Source organism: Ambystoma mexicanum, chromosome 14, assembly GCF_040938575.1.
Source record: "Ambystoma mexicanum isolate Mex_15411 chromosome 14, UKY_AmexF1_1, whole genome shotgun sequence".
Classification (NCBI taxonomy): Eukaryota; Metazoa; Chordata; class Amphibia; order Caudata; family Ambystomatidae; genus Ambystoma; species Ambystoma mexicanum.
Window position 1 is genome coordinate 514,157,463 of NC_090940.1, and position 26,757 is coordinate 514,184,219.

The window sequence follows — 26,757 nt, forward strand, 5'->3', positions numbered from 1 at the left end:
CGAGCACACATTTCTAGTTAGCTGCAGTCAGTGTAAGGGCATCTTGTCTGCGTGCCTTTTTTTTTATTGTCCCTATGGGTCGGCCATGTGTTTGTAATACGGAAACATTCTATAATTTTTGTAAAAATGATTTATATTACTGTTTGGTTTAATTGCAATGGGCCTGCAACATGAGGAGACTCGAGAGAACAGACAATCAAATTACAATCATTTAAACCGTGATGTGTATTTCTCAATGAGCTCTGCTTTAGGTGGACATGGAACAGAGGCAATGTTGGGTGGCAATGCAGTTGTCCCCTGCATAGGTTCGTTCACCACTCCATGTATGTGCCTATCGAGGACATCTACGATAAGTCTCTCAATAAACTCATATTGCATATCCTCAAACACTGGTTTGATCACCCATTGTTTACTTCTTTTAGCGAAGGCCTTATTGTAGCGAAGCGTCCCTAAAGTTCCGGTCGTCCTACTTTGTTGACGGCCAACATTATGGTTATGTGCCAAGACCGCTAGAAGAGTCCGATTTATCATGCCTTCCATGCCAAAATGCAATCTTTTGGGCCTGTACTTTAGGCACATATTGTGGAACACCTCCAAATCTCCTGTGTGGCAGAATTCCGTGAGTCCCCTCAAATCTCTTGTTATAGTTTTATCAAATACAATCTTTTCAATGGCCTTGTGAGTGGGTGATGAAGGAATCAACCACTTCTTCTTCCGTGCCTCCTCTGTGGACAAATGGCCATGTTCACATTTGTGGAAATGCTCATTTGTCGACCATCGATGTACGTGCTACAGTGCAACATTACTGACCGCCATTTTTCCAGTAGAATTTCCAACGACCCTTCACATGTTTTTGAGCTCCACCAAAGATGGTTGCTGATTGACTTGGACCACTGTGAAATACCTTGCATATCTTTTTTTTTTCCTGCAGCCGACAATTTTTTATTGATTGTTTTTGCAAGATGCCATACGTCAAATTGGTGATTTATATTTTTGTACTCTTCTCTCATTGTCTTGGCAATTGAAACGTGTCTGTCCGTGGCTATCAGGTCGATCACCATTCCCCGCGATTGTAGTTCTTGCAATGATGCTACAAAGCCAACTTTCTCCATGGCCACTGAGGATGTACTTTGTGACACCTGCACGACCACCGAACTCACAATTTTCTTACTTTCCATGTCCTGAAAGTGGTAGGTGCAGTACTTGGCTGAAAATCCTGGGCTGTCGCACTGTCCATCACCGGCTAGCCTGAAGCGTTTGCCCGCGAATGTACTTTCCATTGACATTTTTTCCATTCTCCAAGCTTCGCTGATGGCTGGAAATAGATAATCGGTTTGGTATTTGTAGAACTGACTTTTCGCAATGAAATGGATTCCCACAAACTGAAAGAAATACTGTAACTTTTTAAAACTTGAACCACTAAAAAGTGCGGCCGCTGCACAAAGTAGATTGCCTGCTGGCAGTTGCCCCAGCATGGGTTGTGCAGACCATGCGAACGGATGATATTGTGTACAGGTGGCATGTATTTTAAGGTTAGTGCCTCGAATTGCACGAGTCACATTAATCAATGGCTCCCCACATACTTCCCCACCAACCCAATGCCCACATTTCATCATCATAATAATATCCATCAAACAGCTATCGAATACAATGAATTTGGCCTCTTTCCTTATACTGTCACTCTGCATCCCAGCTGGTTCGGCCTGTAACGTTGAGGACATGTCACTCGCATGAAAGGTACAATCTCTGATATCGTCTTCCGCTATGCTGAGTGATATTGATGGTGTTTCATTGTCGTCCACTTCATTCTCTTCCATTGCAACATCTGTTCCTTGTCCGGAGATGGGAGAAAAAAACAATGTCTTCAACTTTCGCGCGCTCTTATTTTTTGCGGGTGTGGATTCTGTGAATTTATCTCCAACTGCATCCGAACTACCAGGAGGACATTCACTATCAATGGCTGGTGGTGGTATAGCTCCGTTGTCAATCACTTCATATTCTTCCCATTGGCACGATGCATCTCCAGTCTCAAGTCCCTGCCAAAAGGTTTGACAAGCAACATCTCTCGTTCGCTTCACTGTCTGTGTAGATCTAGTTCTTACACCCACTCGCAACTAGAGGACAGATTAGAAAAGGGATGTTCAGTTTAAACACAACTTACAGTATTGAACTATTGACAGTGAAAGACAACATAATATAGTGAACAGGACACTAACCTTCTTTTGCTTTCTTTTCTTTGAAACTTTCTTGCCTCGAACTTCAACATCTGGACGCTGTTGCTCCGACTCGTGTGTGCATGTCTCCACTTCCTCTCGCGCTGCAACGACTATATTTTCATGATAAGCACATCCATCACTCACTGAGGCTCCATCGACTCCCTGAAACATAGAACTTTCATTAGTATGTATAATAATATTGAAAACACAAAATGTACTTGGGGACCAATACCCATACGTACATCTCAATAGCAAAACACGAATGAACGCATTGTGTAGAACATTCAAACGACAATAGTTCACGCATTGTTGATCTAGTTAGATTGAACTGTCAAGATCCATACCTCGGGCTCCGCATAGACTTCCATTGATGATATTATTGAAGATGACGCTTCAGCAACTCCCTGAAACACAGTAATTGCATTAGTATGGTTTTCTATTTTGTTTAAAAGAACATAAACTTTCTGCAGGCGTCAACGGCTCATCTAAATAGACCTGCACAAATGATCAGTTGTCTAAAATAAATAATGGATATCTAAATATGATTCGATTTGCTCCATCGTTGGAAGTGTCACCACCCAGAGATCTGCATCAACTACTAGGGGTGATGTTCTTGTTGAAGAAGCTCCGTCAGCTCCCTGAAACATAGTACTTGCGTTAATAAAGAAGGAAGTATAGCGGATGTAATCACGTCATTTGATCTCGCATGATTGATCTGTCAGTATCCATACCTCGAAATGCATAAGAACATCAAGGGACGCTGTAACTGCGGTGCACACTTCTGCAAGCTGTTGCGCCGACCCGTAACTGCATGCTCCCCCTTCTTCTTGGACTAATGCTCCATCGACTCCCTGAAACATAGGACTTTCATTAGTAATGAACACAATATTGAAAAAAGAAGACACATAGGAGGGCGACGACAGAAGGACATACCAATGGCTAAAAACGAAAGAAACATTGTGTGTAACAATCACGCTACAAGAATGCAAGATCTGATGATCTCCATCGATGGAACTGTCCGGAAACGTACCTCGAGCATCTGAGTGACATCTACGGTTGTCGTCAATGCGTTGGACTCCTCAGCATCTCCCTGAAAGACAGTACTTGCATTATTTTGGATCAATTAAAACTATTGATTTACATGCCTAAAACAAGTCAGTGTCAGAATAGCTAAGTAAGATTACCCGATAGGCGCTTGAAGTGGCTGATGACTGCAATAACGACACGGATGGAGAATCTTCCGCCTTCATATTGAGTGGATACATAAATGGGGAAATTATTGTTAGCTAATGCTACACACTACCGCAAGGCCGAGAGACAAATACGTAAACTTGACTCACCAGTGGAGGGATGTGGACGAATAGAGTGGGAATAGCGGTTGAGAGCAATTTTCGCCTCGCTCGCGGTGTTTTCTTCTTTATTAGCAATGATGTGGAGTACATGTCTGGGCTAAAGTGCCTGCTGCAGATGCGGTATCGATCACCCCTCTTGTCCGCAAAGACTTCTAGGACTCTACTTTCTAGCTCAGAGGCTGGATATCCGCAATATCGGACCCATTCTCTTATCTGATCTATTGTCTTAGGGAAAACATGCATTATAGTACCTTCAGATTTGTTATGAGTCTTCGAAGGGCAACCGCCAATGGAACAGGCAGGCATTATGGAAAGTTCTGAAAAGTAAAGATCAACAATTCTCTATGAATACCAATGTGTTAAAACATTAAATGACACATAAAAGGTTCAATGCAAGGTCCGTTTTGGTTCTTGGAACTATACACGTTATTCACATGCGGATAAGTATTTCAATAACTTTCAAAAAATAGAAAAAGTAATTTGACTAAACTCAGAACATGTGACTAGTTCCTTGCATGTACTGTCGTGAACGAAAAGAAAACATGGATGCAATTTGATGACTACTAGCAAATAGATATAAATTAAAAAATTGGACGCAAAATGATTATGGTACATGGACTTACCTTGACGAACAAACAGTTAGATGCAGGGATCAGAGTAGTTTCTTGTCGTAGAACAGGGAGCAGTTCACAGGTTGCAAACTGACGAGTTTGCTCAAAGTGGTCACGGAAGTTCACAGAGACGAAGAGCAGATAACCAGCACCTTCACGGGTTGACTAGCAAAGCGCAAAGAAGTTCTCATTAGAAATATGAAGTGGGTTATAAAGAATTCGAAACAGGGGTGTGTTTGTGAATGAATGACGTGTATATGTCGTGGCATTATGCGGATTGCAGGGGGGCGTCCAGCGTGAGGGGGGATGCTTGGCAGGAGACACGGGGTCTGGAGGTAGACATGGGAACAACAACCCATGCTCTATAGACCACTTTGAAGTGTACATGGTCTTTGGCACCTCTTGGCCTTTATCGCTCCCTGACAGCTCCACTTGCCAGCAGCGCAAGTACCCTGGTGCGAACTGCCTTTGATAGGGCGGGGGGGGGTGGATCGGGGCGGTGGTCGTGCAGACAAGACACAGGAAGACTCGTGAATGGAGACACACTTATGTGGATTGCAGGGGGGCGTCCAGCGTGAGGGGGGATGCTTGGCAGGAGACACGGGGTCTGGAGGTAGACATGGGAACAACAACCCATGCTCTATAGACCACTTTGAAGTGTACATGGTCTTTGGCACCTCTTGGCCTTTATCGCTCCCTGACAGCTCCACTTGCCAGCAGCGCAAGTACCCTGGTGCGAACTGCCTTTGATAGGGCGGGGGGGTGGATCGGGGCGGTGGTCGTGCAGACAAGACACAGGAAGACTCGTGAATGGAGACACACTTATGTGGATTGCAGGGGGGCGTCCAGCGTGAGGGGGGATGCTTGGCAGGAGACACGGGGTCTGGAGGTAGACATGGGAACAACAACCCATGCTCTATAGACCACTTTGAAGTGTACATGGTCTTTGGCACCTCTTGGCCTTTATCGCTCCCTGACAGCTCCACTTGCCAGCAGCGCAAGTACCCTGGTGCGAACTGCCTTTGATAGGGCGGGGGGGGGTGGATCGGGGCGGTGGTCGTGCAGACAAGACCCGTTTGCCGCAGGGCCTCACCAAGGAGAGGCCATCTAACTGAATGTAAGAGGATGGCTGCAGGATCTACTACATGGAAGGCAGGGGGGTGAGTTTATAAATACCTCACCCTCCCAGGAGAATATACACTAGATTCATTTAAAAAATCAAAACAACCATTGTTAAAATATATGTTGGGCTTTATTTTAGATTTTAGTTAAACATAAATAATAAACATTACACATTGTAAAGTTGAGGTTGCAGCACATCGAGGGAAAATCCGCGGTATTGTCCACTGTCACTGGGGAAATGTTGTCTAATGGCAAGTACCGCACAGGCAGGTATTACTCTCCGAACGCGGTGTCTGAGCCTCCCGTGAAGCCACCAAGTGAAGCAACGATAGGCCACCAGCCTGTACCACCTGTGAAAAAAAAAGATGCAAACTGTATTAAACTGACCAAACTTTCTTATCAATGTCGATTCAGGTAACACATGTCATTTTTCTTAGAAAAAAATTATATCTAGAAAATGCACTATATGGAACCAATTTACATGCGTTCGAATGATATGTAAATGTAATTTTATATGTGGGAGACGACCATGAAATAGTGGTGGCATCACTGACATCACAAACAGAGTATACTTACTCGTTACTCGGATTACGCGGACGAACAGTGCCACGAAGTTCGTGCATAAGCACCATCATCATCCTCAACACTGTCCGTGAGAGGCAGGCTTCCCTGAACTCTGGCAGCTCGGTGATGCATTGCGGACTTTGCTCGCCTTCCTGCAGACTTTGCTCGCTTTCCGAAATGTAGGCCAAGCACCCGGAATTTTCACGGCAGCAGCAGTTCTCCTCCTCAGTTGGCATTAGCTCGCACCGATTGCACGTGCACCAGGTGGAGACGCCGTCCATGCGACATGGTCCAGGCTCTTCATCCGTTGACTGGTCCTCCCAACTGCCGTCCGAATCCCCATCGTTTTCGCGTGCTTGCCTTTCCAGTAGTTCTTCCTCGGTGTACTCGGGCTCGTACATATACGGCATTATTGTAGCCATTGTGTGGTAAAGAAAGTAAGATAATTTATAGCAGTGGTACTGGTATCTGTTCACACGGGCTACAATCAACGAAGGTAGCTGACCAGAGCACAGAAACGAGTCACAGAATACTCAAAGTAACACACAGAGAGTAATGGAATCGAAAATCTGCTGCTGTATGTTGTGAAACGGTCTGTTTATACTTATTGGGGAAAGAGGCGTCCTGCCATTTCCATGGCAACACGTCAATAGCTGAGGCGCAGCGATTGTTGACACGAGACGTGCTTGAAATGGGCAGTACGCGTCTGCTGATGTCAGGCTCAGGGGCGGGGGATTTGATTTAGTGCCGCAAAGGCAGGTGAGCCAGGGCGATGTGGCGGAATGATAGGATTATCACAAAATGGAGGCTGATTTCGAGTGCGATAATGGGCGAAAAGTCGGGTAAGGTCCATAGGAAAGTTTCCTACGATCTACCGATTTATGCTTACAAACACATGGCCGACCCGTAGGGACAATAAAAAAAAAGTCCCGGAACTATCCTTTAATTCACAGATACACGTTAGGTGTGTGAAGACTGACAGCTATAAATGGTTGTTGACGTATGCCTTTATCCGCATGGACTGACTCAATCTGTTCATTGAAATGCAGGCATTTTTTGACTTGTTCCTTACTCCGGTGAGTTTATTCCCATTCTTCCTCTTCTTTTTCCTAATAATCAAATGGTTTCTCCTTCCCTCCAGTCCCCGGGCATGGTCTACGGGTGTCACCCTCCAGGAGCATAGATTTTCTCTCCTTTTAAATGTCACTGATGGACACATGAATTGGTACACCACTTTGTGGCCGTTTTTGAAATGCCAATGTGGTTGAGAACAAGACATGAACAGCAATTAAGATCCATGACTTCTATATTTTCCCACAGGTTGTGTTCTAACACAAAAGAACAATTAAAGACACCTCCTTTCTTCCGCATGTGTTGTCCTGAAGAGGCCTGGTCCCAGTTTGCGCCGGAGACCAGTTAAAGTCCGAAATGCGAGCTGACATTCCCCTATCTTCACAGTCATTAGGTTGCTCTTTGCACTATGTTACCTCCTTGTAAGATATTGTAATCTTTATAATCTACGAGCAAGACCTGCTCATTTGCCTGGGAATTTGCACACAGGCCGAGGCTTGCTGATGGAAGTAGATTATCTTTGGATCTTTGACCCACATTGGGTTATAATGTTTTCATTGGGTACATGTTATTTCTTTTGTCTGTTTTCCCCCTTTTTTTGTTGATTACGTTTGGAGTGAATGTGATTGTTAAACATGTGTTAGGCTGTGTGGTGTGGTCCTCCTTTTTCCTAGATGGATTTCTAAGTGAGACCATTTGTTTATTTGATATTTTTTGTGTCCACAAAAGGATACAATTCAGTTTAAGTTTTTTGTTGTCTTTCTGGTACAGGTGGCAACATGAAGCACTGCAATCTCCTGCCATGTATTGATGGTTTTCTCTTTAATTTGTGTTTCTTCTAAAAATGAATACATTCGGTACATTCAATTTGTCCCTTTTGAAATAGATTTCCACCCTGTTGGGCCCAGGTTTTCTAAAATGTTATTTTGCAAATTACAGACTGGTGCACTATTTTTGTGTATTTGCTCAGTAGGCTAGGTTCCATCATCCAAGCTGGGAACGCACTGCTCTCAATCTTCCACTCCTCCTCCAGGGTCCCCGTTTTGGGGGGTATTTGGTTGTTGTTTCTGTCCTGTAACACTCTGTTCAACTCTGCAAAGCGTTGCCCTTGTGGCTACCTAAATTCTGTAAGCATCTCTCCGCTCCTTTAGTGGGATGCCTCCCCTATCTTCCATGCTCGCAGTAGGACCCATCCGTCCTCCTACATCTCTAGTGTGATGCCAGTCTGTCTTCCTCTCCAAGGGCCCTAGAATCTGTAGCCCCCAATTTGCTATCCAGTCCCAGACTTCCAGTAGCTCCTGGAACACCCAGGACCTCTCCCCCACCATAACTCTCTGTTTCGCTGGGAACATAAGCATATATTTCACTTGGTTACTACGCAGGATTCTCTTAGCCTCTTCAAATGATCACCTCGCCCTCTGCACTTGTAAGGTGTAGTCAGATCCATCGCAAGTCCCTCAATTCTTTGAGGGAGGCCAATTATCATGATGTTGGCCCTCGAAGACCTCCCTTCTGAATTATCTGCCCGTTCCTCCCGGTTCCGAGACTTTGCCTGCAGCACCTGCACCTGAGTATGAAGTACTTTCACTGTGTCGTCCTGCTGGCTAATTCTCTCCTCGACCTCCCCCACTCTTTCCGACACTGCTCTCAGGTCTGCCCTCAGTAGGTTCACTTCCACTTGTCCAATTTGTCTTCCATGCTCTTTCTGGATTCCATCACCGCCTTTAGCACATGAGCATCGTGTTTTCCAAATCTACGTCGGCAGGTACCTGCTCTGAATTGAGACCCAGTTTTCCCATGGGGAGGAATCCATACCCTCGCCCTGTAGCTGTCCGTGGAATTGCTGATGCCCTGCCTTTCCGTTTGTTGAGAAGCGTGGACAGACCACCATATTCTGGAAGGATCAGCCTTTCAGCCGGTGTTCTCGTTCGTGAATGTGGCTTCCAACTGGGGCTACTCCCCCACACCCTTTATTTTCGCAAGTGTCCTCTGTATTCTGGTTGGTGCCGGCCCCCACACCTCTCCAGCATCACTAGTGTGCCCCCAGCCTGGCTGCTCCCATTGTCATTCCTCGGAGCCCTATACCCAATCGTCGGGCTCTGCCAGATCTTTTGGCTGCCTGAGGACTAGCCCACCCACTGCATATCTTCTGACGGCACTGCTCCACCACTGGGTGCAGGTTTTGCTCCTTCTCCCCCACGGGCCTGCCCCTCTCTGCCATGTGGGTAGTTGTGTTCCACATGGCCACAGTAACTGTCAATTCAATGTTCGATTGCTCACCGCAACCCTTGTCCGGATGGGCGCTCACCTTCTCCCCTTTTGCCTGCAATGCAGGGGCGGCGGGGAGGGGGTCAAAGCAGCCCCATCGCTCGTGTTGAATGAACCAGCGCTCTAGTGCTCCGCTGGGCTGTTCCTCTCCAGTCCGGCCTGACGCCATTGTCCCAACCCTGCTCTTCCTGAGGCGCTCCGTTCCCTTCACTTAGTGGCTCGGTTCGGAGTCGGGTTGCAACAGAGTGTGCCTCCCATGATGCAGTGACACTCTACACACTTTCTTCCATCAGTTGCTCTGTGACCCCGGTGGTCTCCTTCCATATAGGTTTCCACCTCTACTTCTCTTTTCCAGGATCATCAACAAACTGAAATGCAGTCCCTTTTGTCACCTCATCTTAATAGTCTCTTAGCGGTTGAGAAGGGTATGATTCTTGGACCTTCTAGGACTGTGGCTGCCCCACTGTTGGCTCTTCCACTGTTGAAGAACCTGCTCACTGAAAGGAAGGTTCTCATTCTTGATCAATGTGTACATAGTCTGTGCTTAGAAGCCGGCACCTAAGGACCTGATCTTTTGGTCCTTCAGTAGATAACATGGATGGCTTCAAGGCAGCTATGAAACAATCAACCAGGTCTCCGTTCTCAACCAAACAAAGGAGGTTCTGTCTTTGGTGCATGGATGCAAAGGTTTATCCAAAAAAGGCTTTATTGCACCATGTTCTATCTTTAAAGACACATCTTGTAAATTCTGCAATCAAATTGGATTAATACAAGGCTTCTATGTTATATGAGCTCTTATTGCTTACCATGGTGTAGGCTGTGCTACTTTGTTTTTGTCCAATCCAGTTGTTAAGTATTGTAATGTGCTCTAGAAAACACCAACTGAAGATTCAATCCCACCCATCCATTGTGGGATTGGAACATGATTATTTCAACAATCCTTTATATGCCTGTCATATCTGTGGCCACAGCGGATCTCAAACTGGTGACTTGGAAAACAATGTTGCTGGTGGAGATTGCATCACTGCACTGTTTCAGTGAATTGTATAACCTCTGTTTATAAAACACTTGAGATTTATCATAGATAAAGTGGTGCAGTAAACACACCCTTCCCTTGTCTCCAGGGTGATCACACAGTTCCACATCTCTCAGATCATCAATGTACTGGATGTATTCCCATATTTGAAACAAATTGCTGAGCAGACGCTGGATAACCTGGATATTGATATTGGTATTTTATTTCTATCGCGCTCGTACACAAGTGTTTCAGAGCGCGACAAGGCAAGGGAGGGGAACAAAACAGCGATCGTACTAGGCCCAGTGACATTGAGAACGCGCAAGTGCATGATTGAGAATGTGCAAGTGTATGTCAAGGGTGCTCATGCTTTGTAGCATACAAAGGAATGGTGGTTTTCAGATCATGTGTTGTCATCGATGGTGATGCATCGGTTGAAAGCATCAAGAGCTGGCAAATAGCATGCTTACTTGAATGCTGTAGGCTAAGGAAGAATTCTCCTCATAAGGTCATTAATGCTCATCTAGTGAGAGGAAATGCACCATTGGTGGCCTTCGAAAGACAAATTCCCTCAGAAGGTTACTATGAGGCAGCAACTTGGGCCTCTAGGTATTCCTTCTGTACTAATCACAGTACTTTTTAATCTCCCATAAGTATAATGGAGCGATGACGGGACTTGATAACAAGTTAAAGTTACTCATCATATGACTACTGTACTCCTATTTCCATCATCCCCTTTCCCTTCTTAGTATACGAACTTGTGAGTGTTCCCACAACAACAATAGATCCTTAGTGGGAGACACATATATGAATGCTCCACCAAGAATGCTGTGGAGCAACATCTCACCTCCATCCTCCTGCTCGAGGACAACTTTGCATAAGTGTGGTGTGATGTAAGAGTATAGTAGTCACCATTTTTTAAAATGTATTTATTTATTTATTGATTTAATTGAATTACAATTTTTACAAAAAAAAAGAAGTTTCACAGATCCTCCTCAGAGAAAGAAAGAAGGAAAGTTCCAGTTTCTTTTGTCCCAGTCCACAGTTAAGAAGAGGTGAGTCGGAGAGAGCGTGCCCTTCTTCTTTTTTCCCCGAAGTATTACAAGTTCAACGACTTCAGGAAAAGTGTCACTCCGATCACACCTCGTTTGTTGTTTCCACTTTTCAACAGAGCCCATAAATTGTCTAAATCAAGAGTGCCAAAATTCTTCTATAGTAGTCACTATTGTAAGCAACCTAAATGTATTGCATCACCAGAAAATAGACTGACAATGTTGCACTACCCTAATACCATCACTTTTCTGTAGTTACTTGGCAATACAGGAAGATTCAGACTTTGTGCTACCTAATAGAATACGTTTGTTTGGATAGTAGCTATGGGAGCTGTGTATCTCCTGGTCCCACCTTTGTCAAGGGTGTTTTTATTTAGGAATGCATTGAGGAATCTTATCATATTCGAAATGGGTGTAAGTGCCTTTTACTTCCCCTCCCCCACTACCCTTCATTTGTGCATCTGACCCGTTTGTTTCTTCATAATACTGTTGTATTACTGTATGGTTATGTGGGCGTTGAGTGGCGTAATATCAAAATCATCAGAGATAGCTTGGAGTTGGATCCTTTGGTTTGAAACTCAACTGCAGTTCCACAGCCAAAACTGTTTGGCAAAGGCTTCCATTTTGTCTCACAGGTTAATGAGAGTGAATATTTAGACCCTGACTGCTGCCGCTCATCAGACCCTAGAGGAAAGCACTATGACTCATGATTTTAAAGCGGGGAGTGCATGCAGTGTGTGACTCATCCTGAGCAACATATTTGCTTGTTATTGCTGTTCTCTTTATCTCATAGCTTCATTCTCCATAACATTAAAATTTCGATTTATTTTGATTGATAGACCTTCGTGACAGAGTTGGCGTTTAATGGACTCAAACTTTCTGGTTGTGTTTCCATGCAGGTCACGAGCCATGAGCTTTGACTTTCCTTATAAGAAGGGGTCTGGCATAGCTCGGATTCTACCCAATGTGTCTCCGGACAGCCTCTCGCTCATGTACGCTCTAGTAGAATATGATCCTGATGAGCGAATCAGTGCCAAGCAAGCGCTACAGCACTCTTACTTCAGAGAGCTGAGGTAAGACCCTGAGGGTTACACATACACTTATTTCCAACAACATTTAACACTGTCCTATGATTGGTTCAATGTATATTAAACCGCAAATCTCCTCATCTCTATTTCACAGTTATATATAGATTATTGATCTATGTGAAGGTCATAGCACTTGGATGGTTTGTTTATGGAAAGGGAACTTCAAGATCAACAAGCATTTGCAAAGATTATATGTTTAGCTTATTTTAAATTTGTACTGTGCATGATATAGACATATGTAATCTTGGTCGACTATATGGCTTGGGCTAGGGATGTTGGTGTTTGAGTATTTGATGTCAGTGGGGTTATATACCTGATTTTATTAATTGTTGGAGTGATCCTTAAAAGGAAGAGCCAGACATCCATGCACTCTCTTAAACATATTTCCCTTTAGTTGATTGTTATCCATTGTGATAGCTTTTATAGTGGATTGGGAAACAGCAGCCTTCACCATTTGATCCTTGTGTGCACATTTTACTATCTCTGCATGCATCAGCTGCCACAGACACATTCCTAAACAGTACTGCATGGTGATTGAGGGAAGGAATACACTTAATCATTTAACTGCATTCCTCAGTCTCAGTCATTGTGAGGACATTTGTTGGCTTTTAAACGATAGGCAGCCTGCAACCTCATAAAAAATGATCTCCTTCTCTATTACACTACAATCCTTAACTAAGTCTCTGACCCAACATATATGTGCACAGTGAGCAAAAATATCAAATCTTTTATTCTGGTACCTGTGGCGAGATATCATTTTCACTATCGACTTTTATTCAAATAAATAAAACAAATAACTTGGGTGTTTGTCAGGATGTAAGTCAAAAACCATTATACCGTCCTCTGTCCAAACCAACCACAATATCCCTAACACTAAGAAATAAACCAAAACAGGGTTCAATGAACTTCTCATCAAAGCAACCAGGAGAATAGCTCCCTTGTCCTGGTGAAGCAATCATGTCTTAGGCTGAGTTAACAGCAGTCTCTTGGAATCGGGTCTGATTTACGTGAGAAACCTGAAGGTACTCTCATATTTACTCCCAACGGATCTTCTATTTAGGTGGCCCTGGAAGGGCCATCACTTTTGGATCCCAACCCCCCAGGGTTGGCCAAGCAAGGGAGGATCACCTGGCTGGAGGGTCCTTGGGGATTGGAGAGAGGGTGCCTGAAGGCGCGGCATGGTATCCCCCCTTTTCTGACCCTACCTCCGCTCCCTTAGCTTTTATGGGCTATTGCCAATTTATTCCTATCATCCCCTATAATTTTCTCTTAAGTACTGAGAAGAGACAACTAGGAGTAGTACATATTTCCTATTATAAACACCACTCTAGTACTGGGACAAAGAAGAGTGGTCTGTAGGCATGTGAGTATAAAAGGTGGAAATCAGAAGTCCATGTATAGTGGAGGTGCAGTCGCAGAAGGAAAAGAGAACCGAGGAATTGCTGTGCAGAGGAGCGAGAAGCCGAGACACCGGCGAAGATCCCAACAGTCTTGCCGAGTGGACTGTGCAGGACTGGGATCCCTTGTGAGGGAAGGCATACAGCAGATGATGTCAGAGAACAGAGGCGGAGCCAAGCACAAAGGCCCGCTTGTGCTGAAGGAAGCACCCGGGGAACTGGTAAGTTGGTTTCCTAACACTGACATTATCAGCATAAAGAGTCAAATCACAGTCAAAGCATGTCGTTGCTGGTTGCGTGACCTGTAGTGGGTGGACCGTGTGATCTGTCAACTGCGCTTAGACCAGAAACCACTAAATATTGGAAAAGCAGCAAAGGGGTGTGTGTCCCCGGTGAAGCTAACCAAAGGAAGCATCAAACAGACATGGTATTTCCTTGGGCAGTTGTGAGCAGAGGAAGCAAGTCAACTGTCCACTATGAATCTTGGGGAAGGGAGCCCTGAGACCCAAAGAACTGGAGAGAGTTTATCTTTGGGAAGTTACTTTGGAACTGTATTGAACTTGAACACTTATTTGGTTGAGAATCTTTTGCCACTAAGTTTTGTTGTCATTTTGTTGAGAACAAGCATAGGATTCGACAGAGACAGACTTTTGATTTGGGCTTGTGGGCACAGACTTTCCTTAGATTTCTTTAGGCAGGGAAAATCCCACCATAGCATAGGATTAGTTAGGCGTTGCACCATCCTGATCATTAATACAACTTTGTTTAGAAATATATATATGTTGTCTGTCATATATCTTGATACAATGCCTGTCTCACATTTACTAAATACTCTTGGATCAGAAGAATGACTCCAGTCCCCTGGAAGAGTTTTGAAGACTGTTCCTGGATAGACCTTTTTGCAACTCTTTAGAAGTCTCTTTACTTCCTCCCAAGGGTTTGAAAACAACAGAGTTAAGGCTTTATCAACTCTTCTTCTTAGTGCTGACACTTTGTCAGGACTTTTGGGGCGATTGCTCCCTGACGGTTCTTGGTCCCTTTCGTATTTGCCACATGTGCTAGGTTTCCCATTGTGACAACTGAGTTTACTTCCAAGGTACTCTTGAGATTTATGGTTTTTCGTTTCACCACTGTGACGAGAGAGTTCACTCCTGACAGACTCTTTACTTTGCAGACTACTCTGGTAATTCGGGAGACTACCCCTTTGAGTTTTGTCACTCTCATTTCCTTCACTATCACCATTAGGAGAAGGGAGAACATTCCAGAGGAATACTTGCCACTTGGTTCTCTGGTTAAACCACCTACCATGGGGCAGGTTCAGAGAGTGGAAGTGGAGCAGCAATCCGGGGGCTCGGACCCTCGTGCTGATTGTGGATGGCCCCACGGCCCAATCGGTGGTCGAGGGCAGAATGGTAGGTGGGAGGGGATGGCAGGAGGGGAATGTAGGCCAGGAAATGGGTAGCGGCAGGCGCAGTGAGGGCCGACTAACTGAGGGGGAAAAAAAGAAAATAAAGAGATGCAGAATTACCACCAAAGGCTGAATAGGCGCGCAGGCAGTAGGGACAAACCACTTACCATGTGGTAGGTGCAGAGGATGGGAATGCTGACATGGTAGGGGGGTTCTGATGAGTACAAGGGTGGGAGAGGGCAGTGTGGGAGGTTTGGGGGGGTTGATGAAGGGGTGTGGTGGGGGATGTTCCCCCGGAGGGCAGGAAGTGTTGTGGGTGCAGGGGAAGGGGATGGCCAGGAGTTTAGCCAGTCTTCTGGTGCATCAAAGTAACCCTCTGGTCTGTGAGTTAGTTGGCATGATGTGAAGACTGGCACATCTTTTCTGGTTACTAGCAGGAATGAGTGATGATGGAGGAGGCTAGATTTGGTGAAGTACAGCTAGTATGTAAGGGGGTTATGCTCAGGATGCAGCTAGGTTCCATGTAGCACAGAGGCAGGTAACATCAAGCTGTAGTCAAACAGTGGCTATATTCAACATGTCGTTAATTCAGTCCTGAGACTGTACTCAAATGTTCAGCCAGAACCAAGACAGAACATAAAGGGGCAAGATGGCCGGCGGCACTGAGTAACAGTATCAGCAGTAGCTCTGCAAGCCCGGAGACCTATAATAGGGTTCCCCACCAGCCCGGGACTCCTGTGTTGTTCCCCCGAAGCAGCATAGGCATTGCGCATGAGGAGCGAAAACATTTAGCCAGCAAGAGGTCCGGAGTATGAGTGGATCTGCAGACTTCAGTAACCTTGGAGAATGCAAGCCCTAGCGTCCCCCTTGAGAACAGTGAGGCGGCAGCGAGGAGGCCAGAGCAAAGTCCCCGCTACACATGTGCAGGCAGCAGTGCCTGACATGGTGAGCTGTTGTCCCACCTGGAGTATCGGAAGTCAGAGGGATGAGAGCGATAGCCTCTGGCTGCTCCTGGAGGAGCACGGAGCGTTGGCCTGGTAGGGGTTTGTGGCAGCGGCGAGGGAGCAGACAGCGCCTTACCTGACATCCCCTGGTGGAGGCAGCGAGCGACCGTAAGACCTGGCCTGCTGGAAGCAGGGATGTGAGTGGACCGCGCGAACCGCTCTGCCGTGGAACAGCGTTCCAGCAGAACTGGGAGGAGTGCCGGCCCGGACCAGCGATAGTGTGTGGAGGTGCCCTGCTCGCCTGTATTTTCTCACACAGAGGTGAATAGTACACCCCTGGGGGGCACTGCAGGCAGGAGGGAAGGACCAGAAGAAGCTGTGGTGAGCCAGAGATAGTGCGTCATTTGTCCACAATTAGAAGTGGATGTTGGAAAGGACCAAGGCACCCGCTGGACGCAGTGCAGCAACGCGGCAGATACAAGCACTGCCAGGAGTGGGGGAATCCTACAGAACTCTACAGGCAACGGCACACGGTAGGAGCAGGGGCACAGAAACGTGGTAAGGAGGAGGGGGCCACCCGAGTTGAATTGGAAACAGCAAAGAAGTCCATCAGAGGAATAGGACCAAAGGGAAGAGCCCCCCCTCGCAAGCATGGTTTAAGACACGCCACAAAAGCTAATGGCCCATTGAGGGGAGGCCAGGGTAAACTGAGGACAAATCTGCACAGAGTAAACACAGGACTGGATGCATCCATCCCTGGCCCAGAACCAAGCAGCACACTGAAGCATGGGGACCAGAAGCCCAGGGGTGTAGGAAGGCATCCCACCCATACAGGATACATGTAGGAGGGGGCCCGGCAGATGTGTGAGATGGGCAGCAAGTAGGCAACTAGGGGAGGCGGGCAGTCCATCCCCTCACCCCCAAAGCAAGAAGGAGAGCCAGGGGAACCCACCGCGACTCAACAAAGCAAACCCAAGACGAGGTGGGACGAGGAAGCCATAAAACAGATGTCCAAATCAGCAAAGGCAAAAGCCTCAAAACAGGCGGTGGCATCAACAGACATGCCGGGCACCACCCCCACCATATGGGGCCCGGTAGAGGTGAAGAACCAAGGCAAAGGCCCCAAAGAAAAAACAGCAAGGGGGGATCGAGGCGACGAACCCCACAGGACCCTTTCCGAGACAGGACCTCCACCACGACATGTTGTCCCTCCAGGAGACCCTTACAAAAGCATTCCAGAAACAATTTCAACTAATGAGAACAGACCTCAATTCAGCTTTAATGGACATAAAACAAGAGGTTGGGGATAGGACGAACCTCCTGCAACAAGGGTTGCAAGAGATGGACAAGGACACCACAGCGCAGGATAAAGCAATAGATCAGCTCCAAGTGGCCACACACAATCTCGAATTGAAGATGGAGGACATGGAGAATTGTTCAAGGAGGATTAATATAAGGATTAAAAACCTCCCGGAAGCCATTGCAGAAAGGGACCTGCAGGGAGAAGTACAGAGGATCTTTGCGGGCCTCCTGGGAAACACATGCCCAGAAAGCATTGAATTGGACAGGATACACCGAATTGGCAGGGCACCTAAGGATCCCAATGGCAGAGCAAGGGATGTGCTGGAAGCATTCTCACAGTATGCCCAGAAGAAAGCAGTTCTGAGAGCAGGTAGTGTGCAGGAATCGGTCATATAAAATGGTACCACAATACCCCTCTTTCAGGATCTAGCGATCAGCCCTCTGCTCAAGAGGAGGCTAACGGGCCTGGTGGTAAGGGAACTGACCAAAAAAGGAACCCCTACAAATAGACATTCCCCTTTGGGCTGGTTTTCGAGACGGAAGGATCCCATAAATGCATTACCTCAGTGCAAGAGCGTGAGGACCTTCTACCGCTGGACACGAGCCAAGGCAACCACGAGGATCGCTCCCCCCAGGCAGAGACCCGGCCGAGGCCCCCCGCCATTGGGAATGGACAACAGTAGGAGAACGACAGAGGCAAAGAACCGCACTGCAGGCCCATGACCCAAGTCGCAGAGGGGAGGGGCACCATGTAGAGAGAGCAGAATTGATGGGTAACATATATACAGGTGAAAGGATGCCCTGTCCAAATTCAGAAGGGGGTGGACAGTGAAGGCTGGTATTGGGTTGCAGGAGCATCAGAGGACATTCTATCTCTGTTTAGATTAGGGCGTAGGCACCTGGGGGGAAAGGGAAGGAGAGTGGGGGTCGAGGGAGGGTGGGGGAAAAGGAGAGGGGAGCCATCCCTAGGTTGGGGGGGGGTGGGTGTTTGGGAGCATTGGGGGGGCAAAGGTGGGGTGGGAGTTGGGGGACGGGTACAGGTTAGCGTGAAAGGGGCACTATATGGATCAAGAAGAAGAGAGTACCAAAGGCGAGGGGTTGGGGGAATAGAAGGGAAGAATGGAGCCGACAGGGAAAAGGAACAAAGGAAGGATGTGGCAATGGGAACACGGAGGAAAGTGGCGCCCTCACAGATACACAATCAAGTGCGGACACCTGCTCTCTACTCTACAAGCTGGGCTTCTCCCTGAACGAGACAAAGGCTTCAGTTCATTGGGGTAGTCCTGGACACTTGGGTAGGGAAGGCCTTCCCAACTGAGGACAGAGTGACCAGCGTTGCGCAGATGGTTTGTCTGTTGCAGAACCACAACACCATACCAGCAGCTTCCTTCCTCCATCTCTCAGGTCTCATGGCCTGCTGTATTTTTCTAATGCTTAAGGCCAGGCTGCGAATGAGATCTTAACAGTGGCACCTACGAGGTCAGTGGTCCCAGTAACTCCGAGCCCTCAAGGATCCCCTTGGGGTGTTCAGGTCAGTGGTCGACAACCTTCTCTGGTGGGCCGACAGCAGCAATCTACTGATGGGGTAACCCATCTGGCCGCTGTGGCCCCAGGCCAGAGTTGTCATGGATGCATCCCTGAAGGGTAGGGGAGCTCACTCCAAGGACTTGCAGGTGAGCGGCCTTTGGTTAACAATGTTGGCCAGGTGGCACATCTACAGGCTGGATTTGCGAGCCTTTAGGCTAGCCCTGAAGGAGTTTGCCCCGTCTCTGTAGGGGAAGCATGTCTTGATGTTGACAGACAATATGGTGGCCATGCACTTCCTGAACAAGCAAGATGGTGCGTGATCCCTCCTCCTCTGCAGAGAGGCGATGCAGCTGTGGTTCTGGCTGTTGGAAAACAGGATCTTGGCTTTGCATCGGGCGGAGGCAGAGAACGGTTTAGTGGATGCTCTATGCAGGCAGAGCACGGTCTCACATAAGTGGGAAGTGTGCCAGGAAGTGTTGGAAATGGTCTTCTCTCGCTAGGGTACCCCGACAGTGGACTTGTTTGCCACGGAGTCCAGCAGGAAGTGCAGAGAGTTTTGCTTGCAGGAATTCCGAGTGAAAGGAACAGTAGGGGATGTATTTCTGTCCTTGATTGGAGGATCTGATGAGGTACTCGATGTGTTGCTGGCTGCATGCAGACCATCTGCAAAATCTGTGTAAGCGTGCAGGTGTAGAAGATTTGAGGCATGGTGCAGTGAACGTGAGATTGATCCTATCTCTTGCCCCACCACTACAGTGATGGATTTCCTTCTGTCAATGGCCTCTGCAGGCCTTCAGGTCACCACAGTGAAAGGATATATGGCAGCTTTGTCTATGTTCCAGAGGTCTCCGGATCAAGGTTCCTTTTTTACGATGCCGGTTATGGCCCAGTTCCTGAAAGGCCTTGTGAATATGTTTCCGCTGGTTCCCTTTGTTGTCCCAGATTGAGATTTGAATCTGGTTCTTACATTTCTGATGGCGACTTCGTTTGAGCCATTGCAGTCTTGCTCTTTACGGCTGTTTACGCTTAAGGCAGCCTTCTTGGTTGCCATTACTTCCGCCAGGCGGGTCAGCAAATTGCAGGCCTTTTGTTGTAAACCTCAATTTTAGCGATTCTTTCGTGCAAAGGTCTTGCTCAAGGTAAGGCCGGGGTTCCTTCCAAAGGTGGGTGGTCTCAGAGTTTCACCTTGCACAGTCTATTGATCTGCCTGTATTTTATCAACCTCAAACCTCCCTAAGGAAGGGGACCGCTTTCATCGGTTGGACCCCAAAAGGGCCTTGAGCTTTTGCGTGGCTAGGAAAGCAGAATATTGGAAGTCTGATCTGCTATTTATTGCTTACTCTTTGGCCAGGAAAGGTCTATCTGTGACCAAGCATATGCTCTCCCGGTGGATCATTTTATGCACTGCAGAATGCCACCAATCTGCTGGCAAAGAACTGCCTCCATGCACCAGCGCACACTAGACCAGAGGGGTCGCCACGTCTACGGCTTTACAAAGGGTATTCCCAATCATTGAAATTTGCCAAGTGGCTACTTGCTCCTCTCTTCACAACTTTACAAGGCATTACAGCATAGACATCGCCCACGGGGCCGCTGCATGCTTTGGCAGGGCAGTGCTACAAAACCTTTTGCTATAACCTTTCTACCCGCCTCCTTTGTTCCACTGCTTTGGGAGTCTATCTGATCAGGAATCTGCGGAACAAAAAGGCAATCCGTTGAAGGAGAAATTACTCGGCGTAATGGTCTTTTGATGGATTCTTCTCCCACAGATTCCTCACCATCCCTGCTCAGAAATCCATGTTTTTCTACCTTTCCACAGGTCTTTTGGCCTTCTTATCTTGTGATTCTCCTCTGCAGCGGTCGAGCACGTGGGGGAAAAAAGGCAGGACTGAGATACGGGGCTTAGTGCCACAGTATATTTACGACGCCCAACATCACTTCCAGAGCGACGGCCGAGTCAAGGTCCACTACGCCCCCTTTCGAAGGTTTTTCCAAGCTGCATAGCTGGATGAGGCTATCTATCTGATGAGGAATCGGCGGGAGAGGAATCCGTAGAAAGAACATTACAGTGAGTAATTTCTCCTTTTGGAAGATGCCTGGCAGATCTGCGGATTGGAGTGTTGATGGGGTTGCCGTGTTCCTCGCTATCAGAATCAAGATTTCCGGGTGCTCGTTGCATGCCCCCGTATCCTCCGAGCATGTGGCAGGTTAGGGCCCAGCCTAGTGGTCAGATGAATAGTTGTATGGATTGGCCAGCCCCTGGCGCTATGCTCAGCATATGCAGCATTTTAGAGTGCCTGTGGCATCAGCCCAGAAAATCTACTGGAAATTACCTGCTGTTTTCAGGTAGGCGGCTGGTCAGTTGCATATGTCTGTGGGTTCAGCTATCATGTGTTCCCCAGGGGTCTCCACAAGTCTGCATTCTGCGGCTGCTAGAGAGGCAGCACTGTGCCTGGGAATGCGCACTGCATTAATGATGTGTTGCCGGAATAGTGTAGAAAAGTCCTGGACTGTTAGCTAGTGATGCATCAAAGGTGATGCCAATGTAGTGTGTACGGTACCTCGGAAACGTTGCAAACCTGTAGAAGAACATCAACTGTTAAGATGGCCCTGTTTGGCTTTAAATGACAGTGTGGATAGATTGTATAATCTTTATAAGATGCCCAGCCTTTCCAGGTGCTCTTTTAAGTCTGACTGGATTTGCAGGGGCTCCTCTGAGTCAGAGCACCCGCTGGCGGTTATTGAGGAGGTGGGAGCTGATGATTTGATAACGGCGCTGTAAGGTGTGTTTCCCAATGGAGTTGCAGAACTTAAAGAGCCAGATGCAGAGACATTGATGCCGATAGCTCTGCGTTACTCAGCCTCTTTTGCACATTGATTGAAAATGGAAGAACACGCACGTCTGCTCCTCGGCTTGACCTGTCTCTGTGCAGGCGTGTGGGACCTCGGTGCTGTTGGCTGATGGGCGGGTGTTGGAGCTCTGCGCCGCAAGGCCGCCAGGTTAGAGTTATCGTGTAAGCCTTATAGCTGTTACCCGGAATGGGTAAATGGATGATGAAGGACGCAAGACCGGAGTACAAAGATCAATGCCTTTCTTTATTGAATATAAACTACTAACTGAGGACGTCCCGTCCTAACTCCTCACTTTCCTCCCACCTACTTCTCTTCGCCCATACTCCTCGTGTCTTTTCCTTAAAGGGGCAGTGACACGTAACATCACCCCGGACAAATGTTCATACGTCCGGCCTTAACATTCTTCAACCAGGCGAGTGGGCCTCCTGATTAGGCGATGGGGTCGTGTATTTCTCTCGCTCAGTCCTTCAGGCTCTGATGCCTCGGGTGGCGCTGGCGCCTGATGGCGGGCCTCGTCTGGAGAGACCCATAGGTCATCTTGCGGCTCCCTGAGCTACGGGTCTGGCTCCGAGGGGGTGGTTCGCTGTCCCCTCTCTTGACAAGATGCTTGAACTGCGAACTGTTCCTTGTGATCTCACGGTCACCATTCTGGGTAGTCACCATGGTCCCTTTAACAGCGACTACATTCAAAGGCTTCTGTGCGTATCTAGAGTCTGCCTTGCTTGTCATGGCCTGTTGTACAAGGACTTCATCTCCCACGTGAACGTTTTTTGGCACAGCTCTTAGTCTCATGTCTGAGTCTGCGTTGGCCCGGTCTTTCCTCTGTGTCCCTTCTTATAATGTCTGCGTCCCCTCCTTCCGTATCACTGGGATATCTCACAATGCGGGTGTGTACTTTGTATCTTATCATTAATTCCGCCAGTGACTTATTTTTGGCTTCATGTGGCGTATTACGATAGTCTCGCAAAAGTCTACATAGCACTTGGTGTGGGTTGGTACCTTCTATGCAAGCTCTTTGGATTGTTTTCTTGAGGGATGCCATGAAGCGTTCAGCCATTACATTTGCCTGTGGCCACCTAGGGGTTCTCTTCGGTGTGTGAACCCCATATGTTATGCGCTGGTTGCAAACTCATGGCTGTTGAACGGGCATCCGTTGTCAGACTTGATGGACCTTGGGGTGCCCCACTCACTGAGCCCTTTGTCAAATGTCACTGCTACTTGGGAGTATGCAGTGGTAGTCACGTTCTTGAAAATGGGGAACCTCGAGTATTTGTCGATGAACAATAGGAAGTATTCACCCGATTCCATCGGCACATAGAAATAGACTGCTACTCTGTTCCAGGGCCGATCCGGGATGTGCGTCGGCTGCAGTGGGATGGGTGCTTCTGCTCTTGCTGTACACTGGCATGCCAGGCAGTTTTTGGCCCAGATGTCGACCAGTGAGTCCATGAAGGGGAACCATACATGGCATTGCAGCTTCCTTTTTGTGTTGTCGGTCCCTCGGTGTCCTTCATGTGCTGCTTTAATGACCTCCGCTTTGAGTGTCGCAGGGATGATTAACCGGCACCCTCTCAGTAGTATGACATGGTCTTTGACTGCCAGTTCAGTGTGTATTCTTGCCATCCTCTCCAGCTCTTTTTTGCACCCCCCCCCCCGGGTGGTTCAGTGCTGTACACCGGTAATCCTTCCACTTGTTGTTGCTCATTGAGCTAATCGCCAGCGCCATGGATGGTCGGCTGCAGTTGCAGCTGCAACCGTTTCGAGCGACAGTGCTGGGGGAAGTGCATTTGCAGCCACATAGTTGATGTATTCCGTGTCGCCTGTATGGGTGATCGGCATGCCTTCTGGATGACGGGATAAGTAATCATCTGGAATTTGGCTCCCCCCCTGGTCTGTGGATGATGTTGTAATCATATTCCTGGAGTCAGATACCTAATCTCTCTATCCTGGGCGGCATCTTCGTAGAAGGATTTCCAAAGAGGGACAATAGTGCCTGGTGGTCTGTGATCAGCATGAATTTCTTCCTGATGATGAAGTTATGGAAGTGTTCACAGGCCCAAACAGCGCCCAGGCTTTCCTTCTCAGCCTGGGAGTATGCAGATTTGGGGTTGACAGGGCTCTGCTCGCATAGGGACGATGTGTATCAGCTCTGCTTGTCTGCGCAAGGATGGCCCCAAGGCCTACAGGGCTAGCGTCTACAATGATCTCTTTGTGCCAGGTGGGGTCAAAGAAGGCCAGGCGGCGTGCCTCTGCTAGGGCTTTTTTGATCGACTCAAAAGCTTCCTGGCAGGCAGGGGACAAGAGGAATGACGATTCTTTTTGCAGCAGTCTCCAAATTGGCTCTCTAATGGACACATAGTGAGGGATATAGCGTGCACAGTACCCGGCCATACCCAGGAATGAACGGACGTCCGCAACTTGCACTTGTGCACGTAGGTTGGTGATAGTACTGACTTTGTAAGGGTCAGGTGTCATGCCATCATAACAGAAAATGTGGCGGAAAAACTTCAGTTTCTTCTTGCTGAAGCGACGTTTCTCGATGTTGAGCGTGAAACCGGCATTCTGTATTGCTGTGCAGGCCGCTAGTAGGGCGCAGCGTTGTGATCCTCCAGCGATGTTCCAAACACATGTATATTGTCACTGTAATTCAGCATGCCCTTAATGGGTCTAATCTCCTGTCTAATGGCCTCCTGGAAAATTTCGGCGGCAGAGAAAATGCCAAAATTGAGGCACCTGTATCGAAATAGGCCTTCATGGGTGGCAGATGTTGTAATGACCCGTGAGTCGGGGTGCAGTTCTAGCTGGTGGTACCCTTGAATTAAGTCAAGCTTTGAGAACATCACAGACTTGTTGAGCTGGACTATCATGTCCTCTATGCACGGGCCCGGGTGGCGCGCTCTCTGTAGAGCAGTGTTCGCCATCCTCATGTCCACACACAAACGCAATCTTCCACCTTCCTTGGGTACAATAACCAGAGAGGACACCCATGGGGAAGCATCCGTTGCTGGCTTAATGATGCCGTCACCGGGTAGCTGATTCAGTTCTCGGGAGACAGCCTCTTGGAGATGAAAACTCACCCTTCGGGGTGTTGTGGGACAGGCCTGACAGCTGGGTCTATGTGCAATTTAACAGCGGCTTCCCGTGTCCTGTGCATAGGTGGGGGAACCTCGTCAGGATCTCTTCCTTGGAGATGAGATTTGTGCCAGTGGAGACATCGTTGATTGCACACACTATGCTTGCCTTGTCACTTTCGCTTGCAGTCGGGTGGATCACATCTCCTTCGCGAAAATGAATCTCGATGAGGCCCAAACACGACGATGTATGGTAGCTGAGGAGGCACCGGCATTTGGTCGGGCTCCTGATGAGGTGGATGGTGGTGTCTATTGTTAAACCCCTGTGCATGAGTTGGCGCTTGAATTTTCTGATGGCGTGGAGGGGGGACGTCGCGCACCATTGAAAAATTCTTGGGTACGTCTGCTCCAGCGCCTGCCTCTCAGGGATTTGCAGGAATTCTTGCTCCCCAATGATGTTAACTGTGGCGCCAGAGTCAACTAGGAAGCAAAACTGTCTGTTCCCAATCTTAACTGATATTCTCTGCGCCTCTCTCACTCCTCTGTCATCCTGGATGATGTTGACATATTCATCCTTGTACGATTGGTCATAGTTGACATTCCCGTGATAGGGTGTGGGCTGTTGTTGGTCCTTGTAGTCCTGATAGGTGTGTGGGGTTTTGTCATACTCATCCTCCACTCGGGGGGGCTGATCATAGTACCCGTAGTCCTGTGTGTAGTCAGGTGGGTGGTATTCCTCTACCGCTCTGACTTATCGCTGTTGACCGGGATGGTAGAACCTGTTCTGGTAAGCTGAGGCTAGCGGTGGCCGTCGATACATCCTGTTCTGTGGTTGTGTGTACATTCTCTGGATAGGGATCGGTCTCCCTTCCCTACAGACGGATTGGAAATGGCCTTCCCTTCCGCAGTTGGCACATCTTTGTGAGAGGGCAGGACAAGCCCCTGAATGTGGGAAAGCCATTTCACACCTGTAGCACTGCCTTTGCGGTCTGGGTCCAAACTGACTGGATATCCTGTTCGATCGATGCGGTCCGTCTATCTCCTGGTCGCTGGGTTGCTGGCTGGATTGCGGCAATGAGTTCGGTGTTGTCCTGCTTCGTGATTGGGTTACCCGTCATGGAGGCTGCTCGCGCGTCGACCCTCTCAAAAATCCTTGCTAGCTCGCTCACCTCATCGATCGACAGGGGCTTCTTCCGCAATTGTTTCTTCAAGGCTGGTGATAGGCAGCCTTCTATAACCTGTAGTCGTATTGCTTTGTCCAGGGAGAATGCATGGAATTGACAGTGAGTGCCCTTGACCCGAAGGCAGGTGATGAATTCGTCGACAGTCTCTTCTACCCTTTGCGTGCATTGGTTGAACATATACCTCTTGTAGTCTCGGTTTGGTTCAATTACGAGTTTCCGGTTCAGGGCAGCAATGAGCGCTGGAAAATCAGGCTCGTATCCTGGCAGAATTTTTTGACGATAGTCTTCATCTCACTGCCGACCAGGTTGATAAACATATTGTGTATGTTGGATGAATTCTCCTCCCCTGTCGCTTTCACCAAATGGTTAAAGTCCTCTATCCACGCGACCCACCTCGGGCCTTTGTCTGTCTGATGGGTCATAGTGAATGGCAGCTGTTAGGCAGAATCCTGTGCAGTGCCCTTAGGGACCACTACACACAATTAAGACTACAGGTGGCAATACAAGTTTTACTTTTGGTACAAGCCTGTACTACTATGTTAAAGTGGTAGCAGTAGCAGAGCAGCCAGGCTTAGCTCAAGAGTATATGAGCAGTAGCAGAGATTACACAAAGGGACCACAATTACTGTGACTCAAGCAAACACTGACTCAAGGTTTCAGGTAAAAAAATATAAGTACATTTATTTTTAAACCGTTTGTTATAAACACAACA

The 26,757-nt window shown here is 47.8% G+C and overlaps 1 protein-coding gene across 2 annotated transcripts in view; it reads left to right on the forward strand.

The window, feature by feature from the left end:
* MOK (MOK protein kinase) overlaps positions 1-26,757 on the forward strand; it is a 1,335,855-nt gene that overhangs the window by 1,283,237 nt on the left and 25,861 nt on the right. For both annotated transcript variants that reach the window (XM_069637748.1, XM_069637749.1), the window contains one exon: positions 12,171-12,344. In XM_069637748.1, coding sequence (XP_069493849.1) covers positions 12,171-12,344 — 174 coding nt within the window. The remainder of the gene's footprint in view (positions 1-12,170; positions 12,345-26,757) is intronic.